Below are 14,403 nucleotides of genomic sequence, written 5' to 3' on the forward strand. Positions count from 1 at the left end.
TCTATGTGAACTTTATCATGGCTGTATACAGTCTCTCTCTATAGGTTGTAGCTAGTTGTTTGTACAGGGTTGTTTTTGTTTATGTTGTAGTTGTTTATGTAGTTTATGTTTATATGTTGTTGTCTCTCATCAGACCGGGAGTCAGGACGCCTTCACCAGGAGGAGGGACGATCAGCAGACAGACGGCTTTCTTCTCACATCAGGTCAACACACACACACACACACACACACACACACACACACACACACACACACACACACACACACACACACACACACACACACACACACACACACACACACACACACACACACACACACACACACACACACACACACACACACACACACACACACACACACACACACGAACACACACCCTAACAGACGTCTGTCCTCCTACACCAGGCCAGCCCTCCCAGGTCAGAGCAGTGAGGGACAGCATTACTGTGTGGATGAGAACACTGAGAGGAGGAATCACTATCTGGACCTAGCTGGTATAGAGAACTACACCTCCAGGTTTGAAGGTTGGCACCACTCAGCTTATCTCTCTCCCTGTACTAACAATTACAATGTGTTGGAGCCAGATAGCCAACTAAACCTCAAGAGAATAAAGTGGCCTTGTAGTGAACTTGTCTATTATACAACATACACTGCCTTCAGAGAGGATTCACACGCCTTGGCTTTTTCCACATTTTGTTGAGTTGGATTAAAATAGATTTAATTGTGATTTTTTTGTCAACAATTTACAGAAAATATTCTGTAATGTCAAAGTGTAAGAAAAATTTGAACATTTGTAATAAAATGTTTAAAAAAAACATGAAAAAATATATACAAATATATGTTAGTTTTGATGGGTATTCAACCCCCTGAGCTATGAGTCTTTTCTGGGTAGATTTCTACACCTGGATTGAGCAACATTTGTCCACTCTTCTTTTCAAAATTCTCTAAGCTGTCAAATTGGTTCTTGATCATTTCCAGACGACCATTTTCAGGTCTTGCCATAGACAGACCAAACTGATTTTCAAGCAGTCCAAACTGATTTTCAAGCAGTCCAAACTGATTTTCAAACAGTCCAAGTCCAAACTGTAACTCTACCACTAAGGAACATTCACTGTCTTCTTGGTAATTCCAGTGTAGATTTGACCTTGTGTTGTAGGTTATTGTCCTACTGAAAGGTGAATTCATCTCCCAGTGTCTGGTGGAAAGTAAACTGAACCAGGTTTTTCTCTAGGATTTTGCCTGTGCTTAGCTCCACTCATTTACATTTACATTTTATTTAGCAAAACTCTTATCCAGAAGCGACTTACAAATCATTACCTTATGACATGAGTGGAACACGCCACTATTACAATAGTGCATCTAAATCTTTAGTGATGCTGAGTAAGGATTACTTATAACCTATCAGGACTAGGTATTCCAAACATAACACTATGTATTCAGGACAGGTGGTGATTGACTCCGCTGTCCTGGCAAACGTGAGGGAGTTTGTTCCACCATTGGGGGCCAGGCTTCCTTCAGTTTTGACTGGGCTGTCATTTCGGTTAGTATTGTGGAGTTCCTCAGTGGTAGGGATCCAGGCCAGAGGTGGATCACAGCCATTAAACTCTGTAACTGTTTTAAAGTCATCATTGAGCCTCATGGTGAAATCCTGAGCGGTTTCCTTCCCTCTCACAGCTCCGTTAGGAAGGACACCTGTATTTTTATTTTTATCCTGAAAAACTCCCCAGTCCTTAACGAATACAATCATACCCATAACATGATGCTGCCGCCACTATTCCTGAAAATATGTCAAGTGATGCTCAGTAATGTTGCATTGGACTGGCTCCAAACATAACACTATGTATTCAGGACAAAAAGTGAATAACTGGCTCCAAACATAACACTATGTATTCAGGACAAAAAGTGAATAGCTTTTTCACATTTTTTCACAGTTTTACTTTAGTGCCTTGTTGCAAACAAAATGCATGTTCTGGAATATTTTTTATACTCTACAGGCTTCCTTCTTTTCACTCTGTCATTTCGGTTAGTATTGTGGAGTAACTACAATGTTGTTGATCCATCCTCAGTTTTCTCCTATCACAGCCATTAAACTCTGTAACTGTTTTAAAGTCATCATTGGCCTCATGGTGAAATCCCTGAGCGGTTTCCTTCCTCTCTGGCAACTGAGTTAGGAAGGACACCTGTATTTTTATAGTGCTGGGTGTATTGACGCACCATCCAAAGTGTAATAACTTCACCATGCTCAAAGGAATATTCAATGTCATCTTTTTTTATTTTGACCCATCTACCAATAGGTGCAAAAGCTCCCTGTCCCTGTCTCTCGCTCTCTGCAATCTCTTTCTCTCTCTCTTTCTCTGTCATTTTTCTCGCTCTCGCTCTCTCTCTATTTCACTGTGACGTCCCTGTCTCTCGCTCTCTGCAATCTCTCTCTCTCTCTCTCTCTCTCTCTCTCTCTCTCTCTCTCTCTCGCTCACTGTATTCTCTCTCTCTCTTTCTGTGATCTTTCTCTCTCTCGCTCACTGTAATCTCTCTCTCTTTCTGTGATCTCTCTCGCTCTCTGTAATCTCTCTCTCCGTCTATCTCTCTTTCTCGCTCTGTCTTTCTCTCTCTTTTTTTCTCTCTCTATTCTCTCTCTCTCTCTCTCCCTCCTCCAGGATCCACCCCTCCCCCGCCCCCCCAGGAGACACATGTGCGGGCCTCCCAGTCTCAGAACCGCTCCCGTTCCCAGGAGCCCGAGGCCCACGCCGCCCACGCCCACCAGCGCCGCTCGCAGGTCATCAGTGAGAACTACACCCCTCTAGAAGCCCGGGGTCGGGGCGCGTCACACTTCCTGAAGTCCCCCAGAGGAACATCTAAAGGATCCGGCGTCGGAGGGACCAATGGGGGACTTGAAAGGGCCAAGTCCAGTAAATACCACGCTGGGGGGCATTACCCTCCTCAGCCTCCTCCTCTCCAGACCCTGCTGCATACAGGGACCTCCTCATCTGGGGGTCACGGAGGTCAGGATGTGTACCACCTCCCCTCCTCCAGCCATCACCAGCACCCTCTGCAGCACAGCCACAGCAAACGGCTCCGGGCCAAAGCCAGGGAGGGTCAGGGCCTGTCCCCGTCCAAAACGCCCCTGTCACCTCACTCCAATCCCCAGCATCAGCATCAGGCTCCCCCTCCTCCTTGTCTGGAGAGGGAGAAGGAGAGGGAGCAGGGGTCTGGGCTGCCCGGCAGCCCTGGGTCCTTTGTGTTGCCTCTGGTGCAGCGTCACGAGCACCGACACCACCACGAACACCACCATCACCACCACTACCACCACCACCACCAGACATGACCCAATAGGACGCCAGTAACAGTCAGAGACTGAGAGACCTTTAAAGGACCGACTGACCACACCCGTCTGTCTGAAGAAGGACTCAACCTCCTCACCCAATGGGAATGTCTCCTCTTCTGTCCTGAGGCTGCCCAATCTGAGATGGCACCCTATTCCCTATATAGTGCACCACTTTTGACCAGAGCCCTATTGGTTAGCCCTAACTCTAACCCTGTAGACGTTTGCCAAATGTAGTGCACTATATAACAAGGTGCCATTCAGACAGCCCAGGATCTGAACCCTCCTCCATTTAGTGCCAGGCAGGCTGCCAGAGCCAGACAGTTTCCCTGAGATATCCTGGGATCAGACACACTGATGGAAACTGGAGTGTGTCTGACTGCTGTGGTTATTCCATTGTAAAGGGTTGCTGAAGACGTTTTCTATGGCACAGTTCTGAATCTGAATCAAATGAGTTTAAACGTCCTGCTGGACCAAGCTACTCCTCTCTACGCGTGGACCTTCACAAAGGGAGAACAGATACAGTACAGCTCTATGTGGACAGAGGTCAGAGGTCATCAAAAGTGACATCATTTCCTCCTTGGTGTTGACCCATAGATTTTCTTGTCCCCAGAAGCTAGGTACTGTCTCCTTCGTCCCAAATGACACACTATTCGTTTTATAGTATACAACCTTTGACCAGGGCTCATAGGACTCTAGTCCAAAGTAGTGCACTATTTAGGGAATAGCGTGACATTTGGGACACTGCCTCTCCGTGTGTCTTGTGTGTATGAGAGCTTTCCTCCCAACGGTGTATCTCAGGTGTTAGGTGCTGCTCCTTAGCTGTTCTCTCTACTACTTCCTCATTGGAACCGGAACCCTGCTGTTGGGGTTCCAGAACCAGAGGAACAATATCAAATCACCACTGGCAGTTTTAATGCAAGAAATATCTAGCTATGTAAGCATTCACATCTATATATGTATACACGTTTTACTGTAATAAAACTGTATTTATATGCATGTGATTTCATCATGAATTATAATGATGCATATATGTATTTTGTCCTAGATGTATTTTAATAAACATTATATATACTGTATATTGATATTGTTACGTTTCCTAGCCCTGTTATGTCCCAGAATGCTTCATGGTTGTTTGTACCATGCGTCAAAGAATGGTGCTCTGCTGCCACAGTGTGGTTAGAGACAGCAGAATAGAATGTCCAGGGAACGGACAGGGCCACTAGAGGACACCTGTTGCTGTCAGGAGGGATGGTGCTCTGCTGCCACAGTGTGGTTAGAGACAGCAGAATAGAATGTCCAGGGAACGGACAGGGCCACTAGAGGACACCTGTTGCTGTCAGGAGGGATGGTGCTCTGCTGCCACAGTGTGGTTAGAGACAGCAGAATAGAATGTCCAGGGAACGGACAGGGCCACTAGAGGACACCTGTTGCTGTCAGGAGGGATGGTGCTCTGCTGCCACAGTGTGGTTAGAGACAGCAGAATAGAATGTCCAGGGAACGGACAGGGCCACTAGAGGACACCTGTTGCTGTCAGGAGGGATGGTGCTCTGCTGCCACAGTGTCGTTAGAGACAGCAGAATAGAATGTCCAGGGAACGGACAGGGCCACTAGAGGACACCTGTTGCTGTCAGGAGGGATGGTGATCTGCTGCCACAGTGTGGTTAGAGACAGCAGAATAGAATGTCCAGGGAACGGACAGGGCCACTAGAGGACACCTGTTGCTGTCAGGAGGGATGGTGCTCTGCTGTCACAGTGTGGTTAGAGACAGCAGAATAGAATGTCCAGGGAACGGACAGGGCTACTAGAGGACACCTGTTGCTGTCAGGAGGGATGGTGCTCTGCTGTCACAGTGTGGTTAGAGACAGCAGAATAGAATGTCCAGGGAACGGACAAGGCCACTAGAGGACACCTGTTGCTGTCAGGAGGGATGGTGCTCTGCTGCCACAGTGTGGTTAGAGACAGCAGAATAGAATGTCCAGGGAACGGACAAGGCCACTAGAGGACACCTGTTGCTGTCAGGAGGGATGGTGCTCTGCTGCCACAGTGTGGTTAGAGACAGCAGAATAGAATGTCCAGGGAACGGACAAGGCCACTAGAGGACACCTGTTGCTGTCAGGAGGGATGGTGCTCTGCTGCCACAGTGTGGTTAGAGACAGCAGAATAGAATGTCCAGGGAACGGACAGGGCCACTAGAGGACACCTGTTGCTGTCAGGAGGGATGGTGCTCTGCTGCCACAGTGTGGTTAGAGACAGCAGAATAGAATGTCCAGGGAACGGACAGGGCCACTAGAGGACACCTGTTGCTGTCAGGAGGGATGGTGCATTCTGGAACGGTCTGCATTGTGATTGTTTGTCAATGAAAAATCGAATGTTACAAATCGAATGTATAATCTGTATATATCCGATGCGTAAAACGGCAGACAGCACAACTAGTGACACCATTTTATTCCGGAGGGATTGATATGAGCAATCTGGGATTTTTACATACATTTTTAGATTGTTTAAATTAATTATAAATAGCCATTGGTTCTTGAAAAATATAACTTATAAATGCCTCATACAATTTATACATATTTCATGAGCTGTCTTACTCCAGAACCCTGGCGTGTCAATAATTCCCTTGTCAATATTGGCACCCCATTTGGAATTCCCTCCTTTGAAGGAGTATTGTCTCTGTCTTCTTACATGATTCAGAGATTAGCGCATAGATGAACGGTCTGTAGTAAACTAATGTTGTGTTTCATACCACGACATATACGACATTGTAATTACAGAGCAGCACAACTCCCGGGTGCGCTACACTCTTTGAGCTCTGGCCATCACGGATTTGTGTGGGAGCCAAATAAGAACCCGGGCTGTGACAAACAATGGTAGCGATGAAAGGCGAGGGGAGGGTTGGCTAAATGCAAATATCCACTTTGTGCTGTTGAGAGAACCTCCTCCAACACTGACAACTGGCAATTTCCATCCCAAGAATCCTACGCTGTAGGCTGAGAATAATGCACCTCCAATTCTGCCACGTCCCTTCTTTACAGCGAAGTTACAACTTCTTGTAACTACGATTTCATTCACAACTTTGAAACGTGTTCGGTTCATTCCATCGAGCAAGAGTTGGACAACGGTCAGTGAAGATGGACATTTGATGACCTCGGGTGTGTCGCGGGAGGGACAGGAAGCGTCTCTGCACCTGTGAGAACTAAACCAAAAAGGTAAGCGACGCGTCGATCCGCTTGACATTCAAACAGGTACATTTGATTTATCAAAAAAAAAACGTTGTTTTTAATTTGTGTTCAAAGTGCAGTTGTCAAACTTTCCATTTTAGCAACACCGATTTAAATCACCCCAAACCCATGTTTGTTGGCCGCTATATGGGCAATATAGTTTTGCATTGCTCTAAACGTTTTGTTCTGAGTTGCATGCTCTCACATAGCCTATCCACATTCCCGAACATCTCATTTGAGACTCCTGATGTTTTTCTCCACAGTAAAACAATAATAGTGTTTGAGACAAGAGGCAGAAACACAGCGCAGCTTCGTTTAGAGACGCTAAGCCTTTCTAAACGTGATTATCCTTAGCCCGTCGATACGCTGGCTTTCATTCAAGACATGCATGAGAAAGGCTTTGCGACACAATGGATCAGTGGGAGCTTGTCTGCTATTATAGAGGCACTGGGAAAGAGAGGAGGACTCTTTCGTGAATATTGATATTGTCATGAGAGAGAGAGAGACAGAGAGTGAATGACTGACATGAATATAACACGTTACAGATCAGTGGATGCTGCGGTCAGGAATTCGAGTAATTCAGCTATTAAAACATTATAAAAACATTTTGTGGAAAATGCCTCATACCTGACAATTATAAATAATAAATTAATGTTGTAAATTAGTCCACAAACTTGTCAAGTTACAATTAATTTAAAGTGCATTTCACAGCATACTTTACAGAGAAAGTAAGAATTTTCTCCAAACAATTTGCTAGTAATCTGCAAACAAAAATTAGCTTTGGGGTTGAATGCTACTGTTGAAATGAACTCTATCCCTGCAGGAAGACATCAAAGCAGACTCGACATGAGGGCTTTCTTGACAACAATTGCCCCATTCTACTACCCTACTACCCTACCCCTGGCCTGGCCTGGCCTGGCCACCCCCACACTCCCCACCCCCTGTTTCCACTTCATTAAGCCCCAAGCTCCTGAGTCCAATCTGGGGGAAAATGCTTCACTAATTCTAATGTCAATTCCAAATGGCTCCCTGTTTAGCGCACTACGTTTAACCACTACCCACAGGAAAACCATATATGGAATACGGTGCCATTTGGAAACACGTTAAGACTCCTTTTCCCAACAAATGAGGAAGACATTTTGTCTCTCTGCTTTCATTTGAGTCAGACCCTGACAAGCTGTCAACAGTTGTACTTTCCCCCCTCTCTCATTTACTGACCAGCATATTGTTGGGGAAACAGAGTGAGCGAAACAGGACTCAGAGAGTTGAATTGTGAAGCGATGGATGGATGGGGAAGAAGACTCCTGCTGGGTGATTCCCAGTGTCCCAAATGCTGTCTGATTGGCAGGGTTTAGAGCTCTGCTGTCTGATTGGCAGGGTTTAGAGCTCTGCTGTCTGATTGGCAGGGTTTAGAGCTCTGCTGTCTGATTGGCAGGGTTTAGAGCTCTGTTGTCTGATTGGCAGGGTTTAGAGCTCTGCTGTCTGATTGGCAGGGTTTAGAGCTCTGCTGTCTGATTGGCAGGGTTTAGAGCTCTGCTGTCTGATTGGCAGGGTTTAGAGCTCTGCTGTCTGATTGGCAGGGTTTAGAGCTCTGCTGTCTGATTGGCAGGGTTTAGAGCTCTGTTGTCTGATTGGCAGGGTGTAGAGCTCTGTTGTCTGATTGGCAGGGTTTAGAGCTCTGCTGTCTGATTGGCAGGGTTTGGAGCTCTGCTGTCTGATTGGCAGGGTGTAGAACAGTGGGTCATGGGGATGGTTGACCCCTGTGGCCAGCCAGTTGGACTGCTCTTGTAACTGCACATCAATACGGATCATAGCATGTGTGTGTTATCTATCTTGTGTTAGCAACAACTTGCCAACAAGAGGTTTGAAAGAGAGGCTTTTATCTGGTAGTATTTGCCTCTATAAATATGGATACCAAAATTACATTTAGGACTAAATGTTCACAAGCCTAAAGGTATGGAAGGGAAGTGTGCAGAGTTAGAGACTAGTGTACAATCTGAAGGGTATGGAAGAGAAGTGTGCAGAGTTAGAGACTAGTGTACAATCTGAAGGGTATGGAAGGGAAGTGTGCAGAGTTAGAGACTAGTGTACTATCTGAAGGGTATGGAAGAGAAGTCTGCAGAGTTAGAGACTAGTGTACTATCTGAAGGGTATGGAAGGGAAGTGTGCAGAGTTAGAGACTAGTGTACTATCTGAAGGGTATGGAAGGGAAGTGTGCAGAGTTAGAGACTAGTGTACTATCTGAAGGGTATGGAAGGGAAGTGTGCAGAGTTAGAGACTAGTGTACTATCTGAAGGGTATGGAAGAGAAGTCTGCAGAGTTAGAGACTAGTGTACTATCTGAAGGGTATGGAAGGGAAGTGTGCAGAGTTAGAGACTAGTGTACTATCTGAAGGGTATGGAAGGGAAGTGTGCAGAGTTAGAGACTAGTGTACTATCTGAGGGGTATGGAAGGGAAGTCTGCAGAGTTAGAGACTAGTGTACTATCTGAGGGGTATGGAAGGGAAGTGTGCAGAGTTAGAGACTAGTGTACTATCTGAAGGGTATGGAAGGGAAGTGTGCAGAGTTAGAGACTAGTGTACTATCTGAAGGGTATGGAAGAGAAGTCTGCAGAGTTAGAGACTAGTGTACTATCTGAAGGGTATGGAAGGGAAGTGTGCAGAGTTAGAGACTAGTGTACTATCTGAAGGGTATGGAAGAGAAGTGTGCAGAGTTAGAGACTAGTGTACTATCTGAAGGGTATGGAAGGGAAGTGTGCAGAGTTAGAGACTAGTGTACTATCTGAAGTGTATGGAAGAGAAGTCTGCAGAGTTAGAGACTAGTGTACTATCTGAAGTGTATGGAAGAGAAGTGTGCAGAGTTAGAGACTAGTGTACTATCTGAAGTGTATGGAAGAGAAGTCTGCAGAGTTAGAGACTAGTGTACTATCTGAAGGGTATGGAAGAGAAGTCTGCAGAGTTAGAGACTAGTGTACTATCTGAAGGGTATGGAAGGGAAGTGTGCAGAGTTAGAGACTAGTGTACTATCTGAAGGGTATGGAAGGGAAGTGTGCAGAGTTAGAGACTAGTGTACTATCTGAAGGGTATGGAAGGGAAGTGTGCAGAGTTAGAGACTAGTGTACTATCTGAAGGGTATGGAAGGGAAGTGTGCAGAGTTAGAGACTAGTGTACTATCTGAAGGGTATGGAAGGGAAGTGTGCAGAGTTAGAGACTAGTGTACTATCTGAAGGGTATGGAAGGGAAGTGTGCAGAGTTAGAGACTAGTGTACTATCTGAAGGGTATGGAAGGGAAGTGTGCAGAGTTAGAGACTAGTGTACTATCTGAAGGGTATGGAAGAGAAGTCTGCAGAGTTAGAGACTAGTGTACTATCTGAAGGGTATGGAAGGGAAGTGTGCAGAGTTAGAGACTAGTGTACTATCTGAAGGGTATGGAAGAGAAGTGTGCAGAGTTAGAGACTAGTGTACTATCTGAGGGGTATGGAAGGGAAGTCTGCAGAGTTAGAGACTAGTGTACTATCTGAAGGGTATGGAAGGGAAGTGTGCAGAGTTAGAGACTAGTGTACTATCTGAAGGGTATGGAAGGGAAGTGTGCAGAGTTAGAGACTAGTGTACTATCTGAAGGGTATGGAAGGGAAGTGTGCAGAGTTAGAGACTAGTGTACTATCTGAAGGGTATGGAAGGGAAGTGTGCAGAGTTAGAGACTAGTGTACTATCTGAAGGGTATGGAAGGGAAGTGTGCAGAGTTAGAGACTAGTGTACTATCTGAAGGGTATGGAAGGGAAGTGTGCAGAGTTAGAGACTAGTGTACTATCTGAGGGGTATGGAAGGGAAGTGTGCAGAGTTAGAGACTAGTGTACTATCTGAAGGGTATGGAAGGGAAGTGTGCAGAGTTAGAGACTAGTGTACTATCTGAAGGGTATGGAAGGGAAGTGTGCAGAGTTAGAGACTAGTGTACTATCTGAAGGGTATGGAAGGGAAGTGTGCAGAGTTAGAGACTAGTGTACTATCTGAGGGGTATGGAAGGGAAGTGTGCAGAGTTAGAGACTAGTGTACTATCTGAAGGGTATGGAAGGGAAGTCTGCAGAGTTAGAGACTAGTGTACTATCTGAAGGGTATGGAAGGGAAGTGTGCAGAGTTAGAGACTAGTGTACTATCTGAAGGGTATGGAAGGGAAGTGTGCAGAGTTAGAGACTAGTGTACAATCTGAAGGGTATGGAAGGGAAGTCTGCAGAGTTAGAGACTAGTGTACTATCTGAAGGGTATGGAAGGGAAGTGTGCAGAGTTAGAGACTAGTGTACTATCTGAAGGGTATGGAAGGGAAGTCTGCAGAGTTAGAGACTAGTGTACTATCTGAGGGGTATGGAAGGGAAGTCTGCAGAGTTAGAGACTAGTGTACTATCTGAAGGGTATGGAAGGGAAGTCTGCAGAGTTAGAGACTAGTGTACTATCTGAAGGGTATGGACACACTGGTAGCGTTTGCTGGCCGAGAGTAAAACAGAGTGCCATAATTGGAAAACCGAGTACAAGCAGATGTACAATCACGCGAACATGACGTCAGTCAGACGCACAGCAGCGAGCGGGTGGTCCCTAAAACCCACTGCGGCGAACGGACGGCGAACGAACTACAGATGACTGGCAGATGGACATTCGGTGCGGTGCGTGTGTGTGTGTGTGTGTGTTCCCTTACTGCAGGTAGATGGTTCCTCTCTTTGGAAGTGAACTCTAGTTCTCTGGGTCTGGTGTGAATATGTACATAGTTTATGACAGCCGTTTACCGTAGAAGACACAGCTTTGACATCTCACTGAACCGCCTCTTGATGAGTCATTTATTAGGGCTGTTAAACACACCGGGCTATAGTCTATATTTCAGGATGGGGCTCAATGTCATAGGGTTGGGGCTCAATGTCATAGGGTTGGGGCTCAATGTCATAGGGTTGGGGCTCAATGTCATAGGGTTGGGGCTCAATGTCATAGGGTTGGGGCTCAATGTCATAGGGTTGGGGCTCAATGTCATAGGGTTGGGGCTCAATGTCATAGGGTTGGGGCTCAATGTCATAGTGTTGGGGCTCAATGTCATAGGGTTGGGGCTCAATGTCATAGTGTTGGGGCTCAATGTCATAGGGTTGGGGCTCAATGTCATAGGGTTGGGGCTCAATGTCATAGTGTTGGGGCTCAATGTCATAGGGCTGGGGCTCAATGTCATAGTGTTGGGGCTCAATGTCATAGTGTTGGGGCTCAATGTCATAGGGTTGGGGCTCAATGTCATAGGGTTGGGGCTCAATGTCATAGGGTTGGGGCTCAATGTCATAGTGTTGGGGCTCAATGTCATAGGGTTGGGGCTCAATGTCATAGTGTTGGGGCTCAATGTCATAGTGTTGGGGCTCAATGTCATAGGGTTGGGGCTCAATGTCATAGGGTTGGGGCTCAATGTCATAGGGTTGGGGCTCAATGTCATAGTGTTGGGGCTCAATGTCATAGGGTTGGGGCTCAATGTCATAGGGTTGGGGCTCAATGTCATAGGGTTGGGGCTCAATGTCATAGTGTTGGGGCTCAATGTCATAGGGTTGGGGCTCAATGTCATAGTGTTGGGGCTCAATGTCATAGGGTTGGGGCTCAATGTCATAGGGTTGGGGCTCAATGTCATAGTGTTGGGGCTCAATGTCATAGGGCTGGGGCTCAATGTCATAGTGTTGGGGCTCAATGTCATAGTGTTGGGGCTCAATGTCATAGGGTTGGGGCTCAATGTCATAGGGTTGGGGCTCAATGTCATAGGGTTGGGGCTCAATGTCATAGTGTTGGGGCTCAATGTCATAGGGTTGGGGCTCAATGTCATAGTGTTGGGGCTCAATGTCATAGGGTTGGGGCTCAATGTCATAGGGTTGCATCCCAAATGGCCTGCTATTCCCTATATAGTGAGCTACTTTTGACCAGAAGCCTATAGGGAATAGGGTGCTATTAGGGACTTTACCATAATCATCTAGTCTGCTGCTCTGTGTTTAGCACACAGAACACGGTTCAATCTTTTCAACTTTTAATTCAATTTAAACATGTGCTTTGGTCCACCACTCCCCCAAAATGTTTGTGAGCAATTAAAACAATTAGTGTGATTACAAAGAGCCACCCAAACAGTTACAGTCCACATGCAGACCAGACCACTGTGGGGTTGCCTAGCGATGTACACTCTTTCTCTTGCTTTCTCTCTCTCTCTCTCTCTCTCTCTCTCTCTCTCTCTCTCTCTCTCTCTCTCTCTCTCTCTCTCTCTCTCTCTCTCTCTCTCTCTCTCCACTCCCATTTCCTCTCCTGCATACTAATAGACAGACTGAAAGCTGCTTTCAAATCAGATCTGTCAGACTCCTTATTAATATCCCCCACTTCTTCACTTTGTGTCTGTTCTCTGTCTCTCTCTTCCTGTTTCTGTCTGTTCTCTCTCTCTCTTCCTGTTTCTGTCTGTTCTCTCTCTCTCTCATCCTGTTTCTGTCTGTTCTCTCTCTCTCTTCCTGTTTCTGTCTGTTCTCTGTCTCTCTCTTCCTGTTTCTGTCTGTTCTCTGTCTCTCTCATCCTGTTTCTGTCTGTTCTCTCTCTCTCTTCCTGTTTCTGTCTGTTCTCTGTCTCTCTCTTCCTGTTTCTGTCTGTTCTCTGTCTCTCTCTTCCTGTTTCTGTCTGTTCTCTGTCTCTCTCTTCCTGTTTCTGTCTGTTCTCTTTCTCTCTCTTTCTGTTTCTGTCTGTTCTCTGTCTCTCTCATCCTGTTTCTGTCTGTTCTCTGTCTCTCTCTTCCTGTTTCTGTCTGTTCTCTGTCTCTCTCTTCCTGTTTCTGTCTGTTCTCTTTCTCTCTCTTCCTGTTTCTGTCTGTTCTCTGTCTCTCTCTTCCTGTTTCTGTCTGTTCTCTGTCTCTCTGTTCCTGTTTCTGTCTGGTGATCTGAAGCCCTAGCTCAGGCCCGGTTCGACCCCAAGCCCGATGAGCAACTCACCTTAGTTAAGATCAACTGAATGACGACAACTTTTAAAAATTGTATTTCACCTTTATTTAACCAGGTACATACTGGACTGATAAGGAACGCTGCTATAACTATTATTATTAGTGGTATTATAATGATTTAAACATTTGAACATGTTGGGACAACCCTTCAGTTAACTACTGTACCTATCAATTATCCAGTAGTAGGGATTATGGTTCCTCAATATACGTGTAACATATTACAACGTAGGCTGTGTGGTACAGCACTACTTTTGGTGTCCCCCTCAGGAATTGCTCTTGAGAAAATGTAATGTAATTGGCCCCTCCAAAGTTGATATCAAATTTTCGCGCCTGTTTGTGGTCACCTAGATGATCATTTCAGCACCGTTTTGATTGTTTTGAGACAAGCGTAGGGGACGGCTCGTCTTGATAAATCAATCAATGTCCAATTTCTGTTTTCAGTGAATCTCTGTTTAGATATTGTGTAACAATTAGGCCGGGGAAATGTTAGCTAAATTGAGCTGATCTCCTAGAGGCCTGTCCTACTGCCTACCTTATGTAGCTCTTCACTCTCCTAGTAGCCTGTCCTACTCCCTACCTTATGTAGCTCTTCACTCTCCTAGTAACCTGTCCTACTGCCTACCTTATGTAGCTCTTCACTCTCCTAGTAGCCTGTCCTACTCCCTACCTTATGGTGCTCTTCACTCTCCTAGTAACCTGTCCTACTGCCTACCTTATGTAGCTCTTCACTCTCCTAGTAGCCTGTCCTACTGCCTACCTTATGTAGCTCTTCACTCTCCTAGTAACCTGTCCTATTGCCTACCTTATGTAGCTCTTCACTCTCATAGTAACCTGTCCTACTGCCTACCTTATGTAGCTCTTCACTCTCCTAGGAACCTGTCCT

The 14,403-nt window shown here is 45.9% G+C and overlaps 2 protein-coding genes across 3 annotated transcripts; one reads left to right on the forward strand and one right to left on the reverse strand.

Annotated features, from left to right (window-relative positions):
• The first annotated feature begins 69 nt into the window (after positions 1-69).
• nkd2b (NKD inhibitor of WNT signaling pathway 2b) lies at positions 70-4,401 on the forward strand. Of its 2 annotated transcripts, none has more exons than XM_052508470.1 (3): positions 70-204; positions 419-527; positions 2,658-4,401. In XM_052508470.1, exons 1-3 carry the CDS (start codon positions 106-108, stop codon positions 3,323-3,325), a joined length of 876 nt encoding a protein of 291 aa, XP_052364430.1. In that variant the 5' UTR covers positions 70-105; the 3' UTR covers positions 3,326-4,401. The 2 variants fall into 2 exon arrangements, with proteins under 2 accessions (XP_052364430.1, XP_052364429.1); XM_052508469.1 differs by having other exon boundaries at positions 70-203; positions 409-527.
• A 7,002-nt stretch (positions 4,402-11,403) lies between these two features.
• Positions 11,404-12,429, reverse strand: LOC127924092 (splicing factor 3A subunit 2-like). The gene has a single exon (XM_052508475.1). It carries the CDS (start codon positions 12,427-12,429, stop codon positions 11,404-11,406), a length of 1,026 nt encoding a protein of 341 aa, XP_052364435.1.
• Positions 12,430-14,403: the final 1,974 nt, after the last annotated feature.

The sequence above is a fragment of the Oncorhynchus keta genome, unplaced genomic scaffold (genome assembly GCF_023373465.1).
Source record: "Oncorhynchus keta strain PuntledgeMale-10-30-2019 unplaced genomic scaffold, Oket_V2 Un_contig_363_pilon_pilon, whole genome shotgun sequence".
NCBI lineage: Eukaryota > Metazoa > Chordata > Actinopteri > Salmoniformes > Salmonidae > Oncorhynchus > Oncorhynchus keta.